This window comes from Taurulus bubalis (genome assembly GCF_910589615.1).
Source record: "Taurulus bubalis genome assembly, chromosome: 5".
Classification (NCBI taxonomy): Eukaryota; Metazoa; Chordata; class Actinopteri; order Perciformes; family Cottidae; genus Taurulus; species Taurulus bubalis.
Genome location: NC_136593.1, coordinates 12,133,755 through 12,154,277, shown reverse-complemented (window position 1 = coordinate 12,154,277; position 20,523 = coordinate 12,133,755). Strand labels below are relative to the sequence as shown.

General features: G+C 41.2%; 1 protein-coding gene across 1 annotated transcript in view; it reads right to left on the bottom strand.

Annotated features, from left to right (window-relative positions):
* The window catches only part of kaznb (kazrin, periplakin interacting protein b), a gene marked incomplete at both ends in the record, with an annotated part of 100,600 nt that extends 85,172 nt beyond the window's left edge, over positions 1–15,428 (bottom strand). The window contains one exon of the mRNA XM_079217791.1: positions 15,353–15,428. Within this exon, the coding sequence (XP_079073917.1) occupies positions 15,353–15,428 (76 nt within the window). The remainder of the gene's footprint in view (positions 1–15,352) is intronic.
* Between the last annotated feature and the right edge of the window lie 5,095 nt (positions 15,429–20,523).

The window sequence follows — 20,523 nt, the reverse complement described above, 5'->3', positions numbered from 1 at the left end:
ATTGTTGCTTACTCGTGAAATTACAACAAATGTTGAAACTCCAGGCAGCTGATCAACGTCTGACAGTATTTTAGGAATGAAAGTACATATGCGCCTCTCCACCAACACAACCTGCACATTTCATATTTTCTGGTTGGATCAAACCAGACGAGGCAGCAGCACAATCCTCTGCTGAGAATATGTAGTGAGACGTCAAACCATGTTTTCACATCGCTGATCAGATACAACTGTGAGTGGAAGTATTCAAAATGGGCGGATGAAGCTGAAGAAGATTTCAGGAGAGGAATATTGATGAAGGAAAATCGTAGATTATTAAGAAATACTTATTTCAATCAGGTCAATGTTTGCTAACTTTCTATGTATTAATTTTTAGAACCTTTTAAACCGTCCTGCCCCCACATGCATGGACTCCAGAGGCTATTAAAGTGTCTAAATCATATATGAAATGTTAACAAAATACAGCACAGACATTAAGGAAATATTATAATACAATATATTTACATTTTAATAGATGAAAGTCTATGTACAGTATGCCTGTGAGACACTGAAAAAATAAGACTATAATAGAAAGTTTTAAAAATGTCTTTCAAAACTTTTTTATGGTCTACAGCCGGATCCGAGCACTGACATTACTAAAGATGTTGCTCAACTGGCCGTATTCATTCGTGGTGTTGATGAGACTTTGGTGGTTACCGAGGAGTTCCTTGAGTTGACACCCATGACAGACACCACTACAGCAAAATACATTGTTAGCGCTCTCGTTGAAGCGCTGGACTGGACTGTATTTTTTACCGCTAGGCATTGTGTTGCAAGTCGTTAAAAATGGATCACGTCATGAAAGTGGCGTCACAAACGCGTCACAATGCGAGGGAATCTGCAGCGGAGAGCCCAGGCAGCTAAACAGTGGGCTGATGTCTGAATTTTTGGTCTTTATGTTTCTAGTTTATTGCAGAAAGACCTTAAAATAGGGTTTATCATCCAAAAACCTTCACCAATGATTTAAACATAGAGAAATATTGTCGTTATGTATGCCTTATTATGCTATGATTTTACTGTTCTGGCCCACTTGAGATCAAAATGGGCTGCATGTGGCCCCTTAACTAAAATGTGTTTGACACCCCTGGTCTACAGGCATGAATGAGATCCTGTGAACTGTTTCTCTCAGCTTTTCTCTACATGACCTATAAATAAAGTGGCAAAGTGAATTCACAGATGAATAGCCAGGGACAAGATCTCCCCCGTCAGGTCTGTATTTCTTCACATATGTATTTTTTATGTAAGATGTACGATTATTCAAATCAAAGGGATATTGTGTTCTTTGTGAAGCAGCCTCCCACACACAGGTGGCTCAGAGCTGCTGGTGACTGTGAGATGTGGACAGCTCATTACAATCTTGTCCCTCAAGAACAAAACAACATCAACAAGGAACTCTAATGAGGCTTGTTTGGGGTTTTGTCAGGCTGCGCAGACCTTGTGAAAGGAGAATATAATGTACATATGAAAAATAGAAGAAAAAACAGCTCACTCGTAAAATGCAATTTCTTCTCTGGGAAAAAAATATCCAGATCCAGTTTATCCATACGATTGTTGTGAATTTACAAAAATGTAAAACATAGATACAAGGGACTTTTCTTTTTCTTGCAGAAGTGGTGGAATACCATACAATATTTCTGAATGAGCCTAGCCAGCTGTCCCACCAGGAAGTGTGATGAGAAAAATATTAAAATGACTCTTTTGCTTCTGCTCGCTTTGGGGACTGCCTGTTACAGCCAGAGTCACAGAAGCCAAGCAGCCTTTGCCAAGGCAATTTGAGGAAGCTCCAAAACTTCACACTTCGAGCCAAAAAAGACCGAGAGTCGGATGAAAGAATGGAGGAGTCTGCGAGACTGAGGCAATCCCGAGAGAGAGAGACAGAGAGAGAGAGAGAGAGAGAGAATGGCTACAATTTAATTACACCGATTCCAGATAAATACAACATACACATCTTGATGGGGACAAATGTCTGTATTGACCAACGGGGGTATAACGGCAAAGCAAATGTTAATTTTGAGGCTTTTAAAAACATGCCACTGTAAAGCTTACTGCATGTCTGTTCAAACGTGGGGATTTGGACAGACCAATTATAGCTTAGCAAAGTTTGCTTAAATTAATTGAATCCCTCTTTGTATCTGACAGCATCAACACCAGTCTGTAATTTAGCCGTTTGCCTCATTGTTCTGCATCACTGTATCTGCAGCAGGATCCGATCCGCCCGCTGATGGTCTGTGCGTTGCGATTCCCCCGAGAAATTAGACACTTTCCCTCAAAGGAATTCTGCTCTACTGTGCATTGCAAGTATGTTACAGCATGTTCCGCAAATCATTTTTATCCTTATGTAAAGCACACGCGCCACCCTTCGCTACAATGTCACGCTTCCACAAAATGCATTTGATCCTTTCCCTCTGGCGAGTGTCCACTAATTTCGGATGCAGAGCAGATGGAAGCTTTTGTGTGTGACGAGCTTTGTCTGCCTTTATGGGCAAAGCTGGGAATATGTGAACATGGAGTGCATAATTGTGACAGTGGATTTAGAGAGATTGATCTCGGTGGAAAACAAACTAGATGGGTTCTGGGTGTCTTTGTACCATTGTGTTCCCCCAGAACTGTAGCTATGAGAAATCAGAGACTCTGTCAGGCAGAGACGAGCTGAGGCAGACTGCCATGCGTCTCTTCTCCGTCCACAGCGAGCGAGAGCATCCTTCGAATCCCCATTTTATTCTCATTCCCACAGTTCACACAGAAAGCAACAAGCATGTTTTGGGCTTTTTTTTAAATACTAAACTGTATCTGATTGGATCAGATCTGCATCCAGACACTTAACTCAATTATACCAGCTGAGAAGAATATCACACACGCCTATTGTGCATGTGTTGTACCCTGCTTTACTGCATTTAATGTGAGCAAGCAGAATATGGATTTATGTACAATAGGCTTTTGATTTAATTTGTGTTACAAATAGGTCTATCAAGAGCATCATCAAATTAGTCAATTCAATTCATCACTTGTCTCTCGCAATCGCTAGCAATCCATCTTGCAGTTGTTGAAATATTTCAGCCTGGACCAAAGGGACGGACTGACTCAACACAAATATTCTGGAATATTTCAATTTGTACGTTTCTCTGCATGATTTGACAGGATAATCATAAAGCGTATTGTAGTGAACTCTATCATGAAAGCCCTGTTTCTGTTCACAGATGTTGTGTTGGGGAACATCTTGTATTAAGGAAAACATTGTCTTATCTGCGTCAGAGTGAAAATACTTAAAATATCTTTAGTTTTTTTTTTTTTTTAAATGCATGTCAACTAAGGCTGGGAAATATATTGTTATATTGAGATAAGACTAGATGTCGTAATATTGCATACTTGTCTATTCCTGCTTTTATTGGCTGCATTACAGTAAAATGATGTAATTTTCTGAAGATGCCAGACAGTTGTAGCTGAAGTATTATTTGCCTGAACCACTTAGTTATTATACTCACATTACTGATGATTATGTAGAAACAATCTTACTGTGTAAATATTTTGTGAAAGTACCAATAGTCAACCCTATGATGTAGATTTGGTCAAAAATAGAGGGATAATTCACTATTCGCTCACTAACAATGGCTTATACGTCAAATTGAAATGAGGTTGAGTTGATCACCGCTACTGTGATCACTATAAGTGGTTTCCACTGAACCTCATTTGCTCTCCAACAGGTTGTTTATTTTCTTGTCTGCTATTCAGTTGTTAACGATAAGAAAGTTAAATTAAGACCTCGGCAGTGGAAAACCTGCTCTCTCTGCAGATCCTCTGCACCGACGTGTCACCAAGAAACACAGGATCTAAATGTATAATAGAATCAGAGCGAGAATACCTTCCTCACATTGTTAACATATAAACACACAGTCATTTATTTTGAGTTTACAATTCAAGAGCATACTAATTAACTCGAAGACAGACATAAATGTGAATTAAAACAACTCAAGGGAACACAACTGGCAAATTAAGTACAAAAGGTTTTCAAACCACCACAGACACCGTATAATATGTAGCTTCGTAAGATTGCAGTTTGGCAGTAGACTGTTGGCAACCGATCAAAACAGATGATGGAGTTATGTTGAAACAGCAAAGGATCCATCAAAAGTGTTGCCACAAAGTCGGACGCACACTTTTGCCTAAAATATCATCATATTGCACTCCCATAGGGTGGTGGGACTTGTCAGAGGCACGTTAAAGAGTTTTTATAATCAAAGCACCAGAGGCAGGAGAGATTTTTTTGTTTACAACTTTTTAGTTCCTTGGATGGTTCAAGCTTCAAAACTCAACTGAGGCTGATGTCTCATCTTCTTTTTGGTCGCCAAGCCAAAATTGAGATTCTCCCCACCTTTAGAAAGCTTCTCCAGAGCCACACAAACAATATCATACAGCTGTTTCCACAGTGGTACTAGTCCTGGTATGTATGTAAGAATGCAAACAGGTATATCCACATTATTTAGGCCATGTCGTAAAGATGAGCACAGACTATTTCTCACATGAATCACAAATCGTTATGATGCAAGTTGTGATTTGCATTCTGAAAATATCAGCCACGGGCTAATAGATCAAACCCTCCATTCTGCACATTAACCTTGAAGGTTTCACTCTCATCAGTGCAACATTATCTTCCAAGGCATCTTTACAAAATCTCTAATACACACATATATAAGTTTCCCTTTCATATGTGAGCTGAGGCGAAGCCCCTTGAGATCCGTTGGGATGCATCTCACTCTGTCATCCAGCTCTCTGGTTTGGAGGCAGGAACTGCAGGAGGGATTTCATTTTGCCCACAGCAACATTGCCACCACCTGGTAGCTTTGATACATGCTGCAATAAAAATGTACCTATCGAAGCTGTCTGACTGACGGCGGCCTGAACAGCTGCAAGTGAAGCAGTGACAGAGACGGGCAAATATATCGACCCTTCAAAACATCTGCCACTGCCTGCACCAAGTGAGGTCATTAAGTTATTGCAGAGAAGCGATCGCAAAAATCACACTTTTAAAAGACAAATTGTGTTAAATAATGAATTATGGCCAATGTTTCATTCATGTTAACTTTACAATTACACAACAACTCCACAAATTGCATTTTTAACAATCAAAATTGAATTATCTCAATAACAACAGTCAATTCTGTTCTCCCCAAAAACCTTTTAGTAATGTATAATTCAAACACGGTCTTTAACAGTCAAGAGAAAGTCAGGGTGCCTCCCTTAAGTGCCCTCCTCTGATTTCAAATAACTTTGATCCGCGTGCCACCTAGTGAGAAGTACAAGAGATCAGCGCAGAGCGATCCAGGTTTCTCTTTCTTCCTTTGAGTCAAAGACTTTAGAAAAACAAATCTCAGGAGGGGCGCTGAACCGCCGGCTGAACATAAAAGCCTTCGATGGCCCTTTGATAATCTGCCTCAGGCCTCCTCTTCAACACCTAATGAAACGGCTCTCGCTAAAATTTCTCCACTCACACACACACACAGGTAATTAATTTACAGAAACGGAGTAGCTCTCCTTTATATCAGGTGTAATGGTGTGTATAATGGCAAAAATTGGCAAGTAACTGTCTACTCTTACAGAAAAGTCAGGGTTCAAGAGACTGCCTTCTCAAATTATTTAAATGGATTCTGTGGGTTAAAGGTTAATTAATATAGCGTCCGTGATAAGTCTTTTGTCAATGCTTGATTAATTTTCCGAGCAGAAGCAAGTAAATGCAGCACAGAAAGGAGGAAAATCCTTTAACAGCTGTATATAAGTGAAAGGGAAAAAAATCTACCCCTGGGTCTTCTTACATAATAGTTTTTTGTTGTTCGGTGCAATGAAGGACTCACATTAATTAATTCATCTCATTGCTGGACCCGCTTTACTGCAAACTGCTTTACTGCAAACTGCCTCATCTTCATCAGTCAGTAACTTTAATGTTTCTCAAACTTCCTTTGATAAGAACGGGCGTGAACACATTGCATTGAGCTGTGGAGAAATGTAGCATAAGTGACAGCGACAGCAACTGAGAGAGACAGAAACTTGCATCTGCATTGTGTTCTTTCAAAACTATTGTTGGAGAGAAGCAGATACCTTTTCCTCAGTCTGAACCACCAGCATGATACTAAAACAGAAATACTGCTAGTCTGATGTAGCTGTGCTGCAAATATCTCAATATGTCACACTGTCTACATATGAGACATATGAGTTATATGACATATATGTAGAGGCATATACCACACAAACTAGACCCAGGAAAGCAAAGGTGCATTTCTAATAGTTGTTTTCAGCAGCAACAGGAGAAACTTTGAAGATACAACTGACAGAGAGCAGAGAAGAAATCTCTGCATCAGTTGAGATAAGGAGGGGAAATAAGGATCCTCTCGTCACAGGGTTGGGGGTAAACACAGCTTGTTAGAGCAGACCTGTGTGAGCTCAAACATGATATTTCAAAAATCCAGAGGCTGCACGCTGGAGTGCCTTTTTGAAAGCCGGGGCTACAAGCGGCACTGGTGACAAGGTTGCAGCCAATTAGGACGGTTTGTAAGCGAGTGTCTGTACCTGTCTTTCAGGGCAGATGAAAGTGGGTCAGAGCTGCAGCGTATCTTTGTACCGGAGCACACCGGCAGGTAGCGCACAACATACAAACTTCAAATGAGACAAATGGGGATTAAACAGCTGAACTTCAGATTCACTGAAATATGCGGTGACAGTTGTGAAGCCATTATCATTATCAGCCACTTTGATGCTCAAAATTCACTTTCAGGGCAGACTTCTGATAGTAGATGAGCCAATCTGAGTTCAGATAACAGGTTTTACCACTATCATTTATTAACACATTTCTGTGCAGGTGAACAACTGGAGTTCAAAGGCACATCAACTCAACATTTTAGCAAGTTAGACATTACTGTGAGGAGAAAACTGTTGCCGCCATATTTCGTGAGTTTTTTTCCACTTCCCTCTCACATCAAACGCTGGAAGCTGTGTCGGAAAGGAGAGAGCTAAGCGCTGTTTAATGATGCCCAGCATGTCTCTCCAAGTGCACGTCTGTGGAGGACAGCTCAGACCAAGATGACATCAGAGTTGTGAAGCAAAAACCACTTGACATAATTGCTGGTCGGATGCAGTTGTGAACCAGGACGGAGGCTCTGCCTCTGACATATAGTCTGTGTTCAAGGTCTCTGATCTCAGCTCTGTCCACAACGCATACACGATATAATAACATGAAAAATGTATGCTAAAAATCCATGGAGCAAGCTTTGCTGAAAAGGTCAGTTATGTTAGGATCCATTCAATGTTGGTCCACAAAAAGAAAGAGATTTTAAGATGATTATGAAGCCCATTTTTCACTGTTTTCTGAAATCCACAGACAAATTAACAAAGTGTAACAAATTAACACATAACTGTATATTTTGAATGTTTCTTTTCAGTAGTCTGAAAATAACTAATGAAATAATCATTAGTTGCAGTATTTAATAAATATATTTGATGTAGTGATAAATAAATGTTGACGAAATTCCTCTGTTTACTCGATTAACAATTTTATGGAAATGTATTTCGTTTTCTGCACTTAATGTAATTGTACTGATGCACAGGTCATATGGAACCATATGTATGCATATAACACTCGGTTAATTATCTTATGTAGAAAGAAAAAAGTAACTTATCAAGTTGCTAATTGACATACCTAATTACTAAAACATTCTTTCCACAAAATGTTTACCTTATTTTCTCCCCCAATATGTAAAGCCTTACTCCACTAGTAATATGTATCCTTATTTTGCCCTGTATAAACTTCGTTAGCATAATAAGTAAAAACTAAGGTCAGATTAGCCAGTCCTGTGGCTTTACTGTATTGCATATTCCCGGTAATGAGGGAGGGAGGTATCATTTTTTGCACTATAGTGTGTGTTTAGATTGCTAAGTAGAGGATATTTTTATCCTGCTTTTTATTCTGGTGGCTAAGAGAGCAGAGGTGAAGAATGTGGAGCAGTGATGCTGTGCCCAACAGGTGCTGCAATGCTTTAATAAATTATAATGAGAATGGCCAGTCATTCTCACACTGATTCTGAATGCTTTGCATCAGTCGGAGAAGGAAGCAAGAGGTAATCAATTAGCTTAAAGAAGCATCCTCACAGCGCTGCAGACTTATGTAGAATTCCCCAGAGACCGTTTTAAGAGCATTCAATGTTTGACATTGGACCTCAGTGAGGCGTTTGCTCTGGAGAGTTTGGTGTCAGTAACAAATCCTCAAACAAAAACGAGCAGCTAACGTAATGTAACATGACAAACTATTGACTCGATACCGCATTAAAACGGGCTTTAGTACAAAGCAGGCAGTGGTTGGCTGGTTGTCACGCACTGATGGACATAAAGACACTCATCTGCAGACGTACAAAAACTAATTTCACAGTAGTCTTGTAAACTCGTTCCTACAGAATGGTGGCGTCTCTTCAGGGTGTTTCACAATGAGCCTTTTCTGAGGAAGAGTCGTTGATCACGAGCTTCGGTTGATTCAATGCCTTTAGCGATGTCGCCACTTGAATTAATTCAACTCCTGTCTGACATGCACACTCTGAACACATCTAAAGAAACTCTCAGAATTAAGTATTTTCCTCTCTTCCTATATTGGTAGCATGTACAGTCAAGCTGCTCACTCAGCAAGCATATCTGATTTATAGTGCGTAGGTTCAAACATAGCTCTCCTCATTAGCTTTTCCACTGTCAAAACATCACTGAACTGTATGTGCTTAAGGAAAATGTGTGCTTCTCTTTCTTAGCTGTGATTCATAGAAATAACCCGTAACAACCTTTTTTCTGTATTTCTATTTTCAATGGAAACAAATGGCCCCATTTGAACCAAAAAAATTAATGCGTCCATACTTTATGGTCACACGCAGCCAGTCAATCCAATGAAAGTCTCGATCTTTCATTGTAACATGGACGTGCACACAGTGTGCACCGTCACTCCCATCCATGCACGGCGTGCCCTGCATGTTAAGGAGAAGCACCCGGGAGAATAGGCTATATTTCATCACCACAGGAGTGCTCGCACTAACTATTGATGCAAATTTATACAGAGCACGGCAGATTCTTTCTTTCTGTTTCCTGCATCACGGTGCTGTAGTGCAGTGAGGGATGAGAATTGGGATGTCTGATGAAATAGGATAGTATTTACAGTCACGCTGAGCTTTATAGCAGGTAGCTCATGTTAGCTGCAGCAAAGTGACAGCCTTGCAGATCAGACTTTGAAATACATTTTCTATACATGTAAGTTCTTTGTAAGTTTTTAATTTGTGTTGAATGTTATCTTGTCCCAAACCTTTGCCCCCTCCTCCTCTTCCTCCTTCTCCATCTTTATCTGTCTGCTCTGTGGTGTATTGTAGAAGATGAACACTGGTGTTTGGGGAAACAGCTCAGCATGTGTCTGCAGAGGGTTGAACAGTGTAAATAAAAGGTTTATTGCGGGCACGGGGAAAAAAAGAGGCCAGCAGTACTGGGCACGGAGAGGCAGAAATGTAGAGTCAGCAAACACTCAGGTGGAGGGTTCAATGATGCAGAAAACGCAACGGGAACGTTAACAGCACACTGGAAGCTGCTCTCAAGGTGTATGGTTTCATTAAGAACATCTTTCATCGGGGCAGCTAGAGTGTCAACCGTATTGACATATAAAGTGTGGTTTTACACTGTTAGGAAAGTTGAACATTCACTCAAACTAACGCCACACATATTTAATTTACACAATTACACAAACCCCAGAAATACACACTCGTAATCGCCAAGACGAGCAGGATTACCACCCTGTGAAAACTGCTGTTGTTCACCTACCTTTAGACTCTCTCAGCAGCTCGGTGTACACAGCAGATCGAGCAGTGGCAAATATAGCTGCTATTAAATCCGGGAGATGTGTTCACTGAGCGCACAGTATTCAGCTTATGTGCATCGACTTAACATTTTGCAATAACCTCACTTTTCTATGAGTGTGTGCGCGCGTTTGTCAGAGACAGAGAAAAAAAAGAGAGGGAGGCACAACAGTTCAAGTGCGAGAAATTACTACAATCCTTTGGAACAATGCAGCAGTGAAAGAAATGTCTGAGAAAGCAAAGAACTTTGTCTTCAATAAATCCAGGAGCTAGAATAAAACGCTTTGTGTTTGGCGGTGGGCTGCAGCAACAAATTGCCTTTTGTGGAACAGGTAAGGATCCGGCAACCGTCAGGTCAAAATTAGTTTTTGCAACAAAGAAAGTGAAGCATTGTGTCTTGCCCCTATTCAGAAATATAACACATGAATAAATACATTGAGCCGGAGAGTTCATTCCTCTTCGTCTTGACAGCAGTAGTTGAAACCAGAAAACAGCACACATAGATATCGATGAATGTTATTAAGAGTGCATCTATGCATTTATGTATCTACATTTTTATAATTAAAATTTTTATAATTTATTACATTTTTATAATTGAAGTGAAAATTGTCATCGCAGTAATTCATAATGTCTCATGAATCTTTCTCATAATATGGCAATGTTGGTCCCGACTGAAACAACTATTGGATAGATTGACGTGAAATTATGTACAAATACAAAACCTGCCAAACTAATATCATTCCCATCAGCCTCAGCTGTACTTTGTGTTTAGAGCTAAATGTTAGCATGCTAAGAGTAAGATGGTGAAAACAGGTAAATATCATAACTGCTAAACATCAGTATGTTAGGACTGTCATTGAAAGCATGTTAGCATGCCGACGCTAACATTTAACTCAAAGCACCACTGTGTCTAAGTTCAGCCTCACGGAGCTGCAGGCATGGCTCAAGCACAATAGCTTCTTGATGTCTCCTGTCACTCCGGTTTCACATTTATCATCTGTTTTAATAGTGTGTGTGGGTGTGTGTGGGTGCAAAACTATAAATGATCCCTGCTTTGATTCCAGCTAAGGACCTTCCCTGTGTGTTGTTTATTTCTACTGGCTTAATAAATACCAAAATTTAACAACTCTTTTGAAAATGCAAGAATATAAAACGTGTTCGTAACGAAGTCCCTTCTCTGTAGTCTTCCCTTCACACTATGTTGGATTTTCCATCCCATACCACCCACAGTCAGAGTGTGTTAGGAGGTCCAACATGCAGCACATGTATCACATAGACGAGCATCTGTCTTGTGATGCTCTTAGTAACTGCTCAGCAGTTCATGAAGCTCAACATCTCCTTAAAACAGCTTCTACAGTTAGTGAGGAGACTAGTGTCACTCAAGGAGAAGATGTTGATCTCCAGTCAAAGAGCAGGCATGTCGATTCTGAGAGAAAACACCGAACTAATGCAGTCAGTGAACTCCCATCGGCTTATTGATCACCCTAAGGCAAAGTCTGCTAATGAAGATACATGTGGTCCCCTGCCATCAACAACTGGAGGAGCGAATGCACCTAAATGCATGTAATTATAACTCAATCAAATGTAGCTCACTGCTGTGCATTATTTCCCTTTAACTGAACACTTATGTTCACAGCAGCTTATGTAGATTCATGGAATATGTCTGACGGGCCTGAGGCTGTCGCTGTGAGTCATGATGTACTGACTGACAGACAAGCGAGGACCGCCTCTCTCAGCTCGACTGGGGTTCTTAAATCCAATATGAGCATTAGAAATGAGAAGTAGGTCTAAATGAAGCCTGTATCTACACTAATGGAGTGATTTTCAAGGCTGCTGGGGATACCCAGAGACTAAGTGATCAATAATTGAAGTCAGTATAACCCATTGTGAGGGATGTATTAAGCCAATTCAGCACTGGTCACAGATATTATTTGTATATTTGATGTATCTGATTGGACTTTTTTCCAAGAGAAGCAAAGTTCTTTATGTCTGGCAAAAATTATATTCACTCTTCTGGGATTAGATTCAGTACACACCTGCAGTGAAATTGATTCAATTAAAGAAGCCATTTAAAGAGACTCTCGCTCTGAATTGTGTTACTATTGGGTTGGATGGCCAGCAGCCCGGGAGTCTAACAGGGACGAGAACGTTGGCCACAAGCCAACACCTTGACCTCCCTGAGCAGAGACATGCCGATGGCTCGACAGCAGAGGGAGAATGAAGATATTCAGAGTTATAGGCCTCTGTGGACCTCCTGGACTACCCTGCGGACAAACTTACACTGCGCCGATCCTCACATCCCTTTGGATCAGTGGAGCAGAAAGGTGACTGAAACCGCTGCACTGTCAGGGCACGGTCATTTGGGCAAGAAGGAGCCGAGTGTGAGCGTGCAGGGATTTGTGAGGCTTTTTTCCCCTCGTAGCTGTAAACCATTACGAACATGTTGTTGCCGCAAAGAGAAGGGCAAGAAGTAGGATAACGTGTTGGTAAAACTAACAGCAAAGACAAAGAGGGGTGAATTCAACCAGCGATGAGGAGGCAACACAAAGAAAGTCAAGCTGCAGTGAATAATACATGGTGTTCTCAGACACAGCGTTTTCACTTGCCGTTTGCTCGGGGGAAAATTATAGTAGTGGCAAAGATGCACAAATGAAAAGATTCTGTTTGGACAAGAGGACACTCTCGCTATTGTTTTGCTTAATACATGTTGTCCATGTAAGCGTTAGTCTGAGCACTAATACTTCTCTGCACAGAGGGAGGATGTTTTATCTCTGAATGGAATTCTGGAACGCATCCATAGAGCAGCAATTGTACACGAACTAACAGCTCTTGTTTTCCTCATCATAATTTCACTTCCTCACAAAGATTGCTATTTTATTTCTGCAAAAAAGATGTCAGTCACTTAGAATAAAACTCAATCTCAGCTCAACACATCAACATACATCAATGCACCCAGTAGCAGCCTAACTAGAACTGTGATTTGCATATCTGTTAGATTTCTCCCTCTTGCTTGTGAATTCATTTTGACAACTAACCCGGTCATTGTGCCAATCAAACAGAATTTGCACAAGGCAGATAGTGTACACATGCATCACATCCCACTTTCATGTGGCCTTTCATGATAAAGTAGACACAACGGGCTGAAGGAAAATCAGATACGGCATTTTTTTTTATCAGTTGGGTGTTTACGTGTGTTAAGATAATCTAGGTTTGACTTCAACAGTAAACATCTTTGGTACCCAACTTGGGGATTGATAGATACATATTAGGGGGTCGTGAGAGGATTAATAAGCACACCATCTCTCTAAAACAGCTGAAACAAAGCCTGAACATTATAACTCTCATGAAGGGAGGATTTATTGCAGGACTTTTGTATCAGATGGTATTAGTTTTAGCCAGGCTAGGAGTGTAAACTGTATTTTACACTTGTGGTGTCTCTTTAGTTTGCTCATTATCTAATTATTCCCCAGTGATACATTTTCACATTTCTAAAACTTTCATGCTTTTATTTTGAAAGCTATAAGACTGTCAGCCGTAATCCGATGTGATACAAATCTTCAGCACTGCCACACCCTCTTCTTGTTTTACCTCCCTTTTCTACTGTGGGGCCCTCCAGATAAACTCACCGAGTCACACATATACAGCACTGTGCTGTGGAAAAAGGCATGCATGGCATTTAGCGTATGCCCAGTGTATGTGAGAAATTCAGTATGCATTTAAGTACTTACAGCGTGCATTGGCTTTTTCAGTGTTTGTGTATCATTTGCACATAAATCCCGAGAGGGTCGCCCTCTCTGCTCGCCATAAAAACATCAAACCAGAGTGAAACGCAGCAGATCAGTGCTGCTCTAAAACCAAGAGTATAGATGTTTCCAGTGTTCTGCCTGTATGAAGCAGAATATTCATCAGGCCCGTAACCCTTTAACATTAATATGGACTTAAGCCCACAGATACATTCAAACAAAGTGCATTATTTACAAAAACGGGTACTCGTGTGTAAATAAGGGGCGAACAACATCAGCAAAGACAACCACAATCTACTGCACCAGATTTTCATGTTTATCTTCTAAAATAACTCCATGTATCAAACAGGCGAATAAATCCCAACAGATGAAACCCTGCAACACAGGCCATTAAGAAACACGTGTTAAGGAGCATGAATTTTCCAGCTGCTGTGTTTCCATTATTAGCTACACAAAGTGCTGTCTTAGCGGTGTTGTTGTTAATGACACTCACTTTGAAACTCCACACAGACACTTCTATCTCTCCAGGTGGTAATGAAGGGAAACACAGGAATTTAAAACCGATGTGGCAAAGTCAATGTATGGGACGCAGCTCTAAAGGCAGTTTTATTTTGATGTCTGCCCTGGGCTCTCCTCATTATCCATCACAACACTACGTGAAGAATCACTTTGCATTTATGGCCGAGCGGAGGCATCAAAGGCACTGACTAAGTTCTCACAGCACGGCTCCATGAGGAGAGATACCAGGCCAGATGAGGGAGGATGCAGCAGACACTTTCATTTTGGAGGAAGTCAATCTCCGCTCTTTCTTCCTCCCAAAGGAAATATGCATTCTGACCATGTGAATTACATAATAAGATATCACTTGAAGTATGCTTTATTTGCAGAGCTTCACGGTTGTGTTCAATGTTCCTGTGCCCCTGAAAATCTTGATAGATTCTGTTTTCAATAATTCAACTATCAGTCTAAGCTCTGAGAGCATCTGTGATAGTCAGATGCTCTCAGAGCCAACCTCAGTAATACTGTGCACCTACATTATAAATACATTGCAGAGTCTGTCTTATTGGTTTTACACCTGACAGTAAGACATTTCTAGATCGGCTTCTGTCACATGCAGACATGTTCTTTATGAACTACCTGCTCTGTTAACAAAACACAAACTAATCCACAAAACAGCCTTTTTCGGATTTATCGTCCCGTGTTCAAATCCCCATAAAGTGCCCCCTTTGTCAAAATGCGACCCCCAGCACAGCTGAGCCACAGCCCCGAGTTCAACCTGTATATTGTCTGAAAAATATAGGCTATTGTTGGTCCCTTCTTGAAATAAAATAGTACACAAGTTAATGAATCCAACCTGCCAACGGCAACTTCCTGAGCTAACAGAAACATCAACCGCAATCTAAGTGATTTTTTTTTTCTTGCCCTTTACATAAGCACGCACATCTCTGACATCCATTCCAAAAATAACCCCGTTTTTATTTTTTTTCGCCCCAAAAAACTCCATGCTCAGTCTCAGCAGCAGCCCAGGGAGATTTAAGCCATGATGCTGTCATCGTATCTACCTTAAACCTCTCAGCATCAGCTCAATTGAAATCGCAATCAGATTGAGGATGAGATCGGGAAGAAATGCAGATTGTGGAGATGAGTTACGCTGACATGCGGGACATGCAGCCGGCTAAAGATTTGTTAGATGGTGTAATTGTGGTTACTCACTGGCTTGCATGAGCTGTCCCTGGCGTCCAAACACCTGGGAGAAAGTGGCATGGCTGCAGGTGAGGGTGTCCTCCATGTCTGTTCCACTGGCACAAGCTGAGGAGAAAGAGAGAGGAGGGGGATGAGGGAAGGTCAGCAACACTGCGTCACATCAAGATAGAAAAGTGGAGAGAGGCAAAAGAGAAAAAGAAAAAGGAGAAATAGGCATGTGGGGGGTGGGGGGGGGCTCCTTGCCTTCAGTTGTTGAAGCTGGTGTGTGATCTCTGGTGATGACTGCTCGCCTCTGGACCCGTCCTGCTGCCGCTGCTGCTGCTGAGGAGCGATGTACAGCCCCTCGCTGCTCACACCAATATGAGCAGAATTGCTCGCCGCACAGATAATGAAGGGGGTGTGCCTGCCTGCTTGTCAGCGTGTAAGTGTGTGCGCGCAAGAGAAAGTTCTCTGAATGTGTGCCTGTGAAAGCATTTTGCTGTGCGTGTGTGAGCGTGGTAGAGCAGGTAGCAGAGCTGTAGGCACAGTGGCTCTGCCAGCACTCTGATCTTGCGCTTCGTCTGTACAGGCTGACAGTCCTCTGCGGCTCCAGACAGGCTGGGTTGAAGGGAAGAGCAAAGAAGAGGAGAGGTAGAAGTCAAGCCCTTCTCGTCACTAGTGTGAGGAGACAGCAACGGTTGTCCTCTGGACACAGGACGGGACTGCTGTCTTCTGATCTGTGTGACTATGCCCCCTTTTCTCTCCTCCCTCTCCCTCCTCCCCTCTCCTCTATACAGCCCTCATTTGCTGTGCCTCAGCAGTAACATCTCTCTCTCTCTCTCTCTCTCTCTCTCTCTCTCCCTCTCTCCCTCCTCCCTCCCTACTCTCTCCACCCCACCCCATGCAAATCCCCTCGATCCATCTTAAAGCTCGAGCCGCTGCTGGGAAACAGATTCTAGCAAACTCGAGTGCTTCATCTTCCCCCAGCGCTGAGGAGAAAAAAAGAGGATGAAAAAGTGGAGGGCTTGAATAAAAAGTGAAAAGTAGGGCTTGTACAGCTGGTGGTTTCCAGAGGCTTCATCTTGAAAAGGAATTGTAAAAAACTGCTGAGTATAAAAATAAAATTAGCTCATTCTCAACTGAAAAATAACTCTTGTAAACTCCTACTTGCCTCATTATGTAGTGCAACAGCCACAAATGCCCTCTACACACACTGCAGCCAAAAGGTACATGAAGGTGTAGTGATAAAAATGAACAGTCATGAGATCAAATGAGCACACATTACAAGGTCTTAAAATACCTTCTCAGGCCTTAGAGGCACAGACATGGCACTCACTGTGCAGCTGTTGGCATGGAGACCTCGACCACAGGCAAAACTCTGGCGTTCCAACATATTATTCAATCCCCGCCCCGTCTAACCTTTCTGCAGCGTGTAAACCTGCGTTAAACAACTGATTTCCTCCAGGGCAACAAGAGAAAAAAACCTTTTCCAGGAAGCCCATTGTCATGGAGCCATCCCTCACACCACGGCTCTGCAAGGCGAGCACACCAGGGACCTGAGCGCAGCACTCACATCCCCGCATCACATCCTCCTGTTTTGAAAGGAAATGGCAGGACCCTCAACCACAGTGGGAGCTCGGAGGAAGGCTCGGGTGGTGGGCTGATTTTAAGCAGGTGGTTCTGCAGGTGAGAAAAAAAAACTGCGAGACATGAAAAACAAATAGCTGTGAAATGAATGTGTTCGCTTAAGAGGAGGTTAAGTAGTGATTCAATCCAAATAACAAAGTCAGAAGCAGTAACAGACAGCATGTGGTAGCATACACACACAACTAAAATCTGAAGAATACTAAGGCCAAACTGAATGCAGACATTTTACAAACAAGAAGAAGAGTTGAGACACAACTTCACTTTAAAGTATGGGAGAGTAATGCCCAACAGACTACATCTCTCCGTCTTCATCATCTTTAATGCCATTCTCTTTGAACAAGAAGAAGAGCCAGAGTGTTTTTTTTAGAGGCTGTATATTGTCATGTATGAGCAGCTGTCATTCCCTCCCACTCTGTCTCCCCATCACTGGCGGGCTATCATTCTCTCGAAGACCAATCCCAGTATGGTTTAAAACCAGCGATCCAGTCTGATCCAGATTCTTTGTATTCAATCAGATCTCTTTGTTATAAGAAAAGGGAAACACAAGCACATTTCTTTTAAAGCTACAACGATGCTATTCACACTCAAGCTGAATCAACAGCAGATCAAAAGATGATGAAAATAATAAATAACAAATCATAGTATTATACCAAGGCTTAATTTCCAGTGGGATACAAATGAATACGATAAACATGATATTAACATCAGGATGTTAGCACTGTTTTGCATTGCTTTATTTAGCTGAAAGAGTAACCTCACTCCCCCTGACAAGCCTGTCTTTGCTTTTCACCTTGCTGCAGTGCAGGATAAGAGTACTTCAAGGCCTGGTGACATCACTATTGGGTGTGGTTACAGGTTCAACAGAGCACGTGGCTGACCGAACACCGCCACGCCTAACAGTGATGCCGGGTGTGTTCAGAGGTGAAAACAACTTGGAATGTTCAAACAGAGAGGACAAAGTGCTGTTAGGCTACTCTTTAAGATGTGGATGAAATAGTAGTAGTTTTAAGTTATATAACCTATTTATCTAAATCTTAGTTTATCTAAAGATGTGGAGATAAATAAGGTTTTTACTGATCAGTGACATCTTGTTCACCAATCTCTAATACATTCTATTATGTTACATTCATGAAGTCAAGTAATGTAGTGCAATATTACTGCATACCAGCTCTACTTTGAGTCTATTTCCACAAACAGATGCTTGTCCTGAACCTTCTGAACGTGGTAATTGAGCACCGAGCCCCTTAAGCAGCCTCGGTGCTCTTCCATGCATTAAAGCTGCCTCTCGGGGGTATCGTAGTTTATTTCGTGAAGCCAGGCACAGAGCTGCATGGAATTACATTTTTATGAATAGGGCTGAAGCACCGTACACAACAATCAAGAGAGAGTGTCGTGATATTTCACCCTGACAGCATGAGTATGGTGCAGCACTCTTCCAAGAGCCCACCCCTCCACACCCACAGCGGAGCAGTCATAAACCATATCCAGTCATAAACTATACCATCAAGGCACTGGGGCAAATAAACACGTCTCCTCATCCCTCTGAATAAAGAAAAATCCAGCCTGTGGATCACATCCAACATACAGATTGGATTTAATTCATAACCCCATCCATCAACGTGATAACCTCATGTGAAGATCCAGTCACAAGACATCCCAGTTCTCCAAATTTGTTCCCAAAGCCAGAGGCACATTTCTGCTCCACACCGTCTGTCCGGTGGGCTTCATAGCTCATTACTGTACATGAGCGTGATGGATGGCGTCTGGACAAAAATAATCTCAGCAGATGCACATATGCCAGATGAGACCTTGAAAGGGGTTTTCTGGTGACAAATGTGCCATCAGTGATTATGAGATGCTTGTGGTTTCCTATCCAGGTTAATATGACACTGTTTTTACACTGGGCAATGCTCTAGAAAGAAACTGTTAACTTTATTATTACGTGAGGGGTTTATTTCTAAAGCTGCAACTCATGAATATTAGTCAATTGAGGTTTCTCATGCGCTACTTTATTTGGATTTATTTCAAGCATGAATTATACTAAAAAAAGATCTTTAACGTTGGAAGAAGTTTACTGCTAACACTTATCCTGAGAGACTCCATTTTCTGGTTTTCCACAATCATGTAATTACTTTGTAGCTAGTTTGGGATTTTGTTTATTTCTTATGTTGGGAGACCTACATTAGCTTTATAGGTTTGGTTTGATTAAATGTAATTATATTTATAGTATATTCACCTTTTTATGCGGTTAGTAACAGTTTTGTTGTGCTTTATCTCTTAATGAAAAAATATTAACTGTGCTTCAGCCATAGCGCATCAAAAAGGAGGCAACGGTATATTAGAGATAATTAATGAGCGTGTGCACAACACAGCACATTAGTCCTGCTGAGATTTATGGCAGTGGCCAATAATAAACTAGTAAAGTAATAAGACACATTTACAATATGGTGTTTAAGCAATAAATGCTAAGGGTAATATCCAGGCTCAAAACATCTTACATGTTTAAAGTTCAACTGACATAAAAACGGCCCCATTTAATGTGAAATCAAATATCGGTGAGTAACAAACCACTCTTGCAGTTTGCGCCCGTTTCCCTCTGCAAGGTGAAGGTGCAGAGGTGCGAATGTAAGGTTCTGTAGGACTCACATATCAACCTGACAAGTGCACTGCTCCCAAAATAGAAACAGATCTCGCAGCAACAAGCAGGCTGCCGATGGCCATGGCCCTCCAGTAGCAGCTTGCTGACCTGCGGAGTAGAGGCAGCAACTTAAAATCTGATTTATGTGAAGCACTGCCCTCTATCTTATTCAAATAAAACGGAAACTACATTTTTTTTTCTTCGGAATCCTATACAGATCACCGACAGGCTGCAAGTGGAGAGGGCAATCAGCAAATGTAATTTGGGCAACTTTATTACAGCCGAAATAGCAGGAACATCCATTATATTAAAATAAAGAAATAAAATGAGAAACGGTCTCAGTGAATGAAATACCCTTAAAAGAGTCAGAGCCACTAAAGAGTGCAGTTAATCATGTTCTCTCTCTACAGCCACAAAGTAATTGATTTTTACATAACCAGTAAACCATAATAGAAATACATTAATATTACATCATGAACTTGAGAACTCCCTTTCTATAAAATAGGAAGTTGAATGAGGGGAAATAAACCTGGATCAATGTTAGAAGACAAATTCCACCCATTCAATTTCTTCTTTTACTCACATCTCGCACAGCTTGTACAATTGAAAACCCTGTAAGCAAAAACAATAAAAGCGTAAACACAATTTGAAAAACTTTTTTTAATTATTATTATGTCAATTACAGCAATGTTTTACTTGAGGTCATTCGGGATTTTTGTCTTTGTTCATCCTTAAATACATAATCTTGACGCTGAAAAGGCAAACATGAAGATTCCACATGGAAATTAAATTAGTTTCAAATCATATTGTTCAATTTACTTTCCCATAACATGCTACAAGCGTTTAAGCACTGTCTGTGGTACAACTGGATATGGTCAAGAGTGAGAAAGTGGGATGAGCACTGGAAAATATTAGC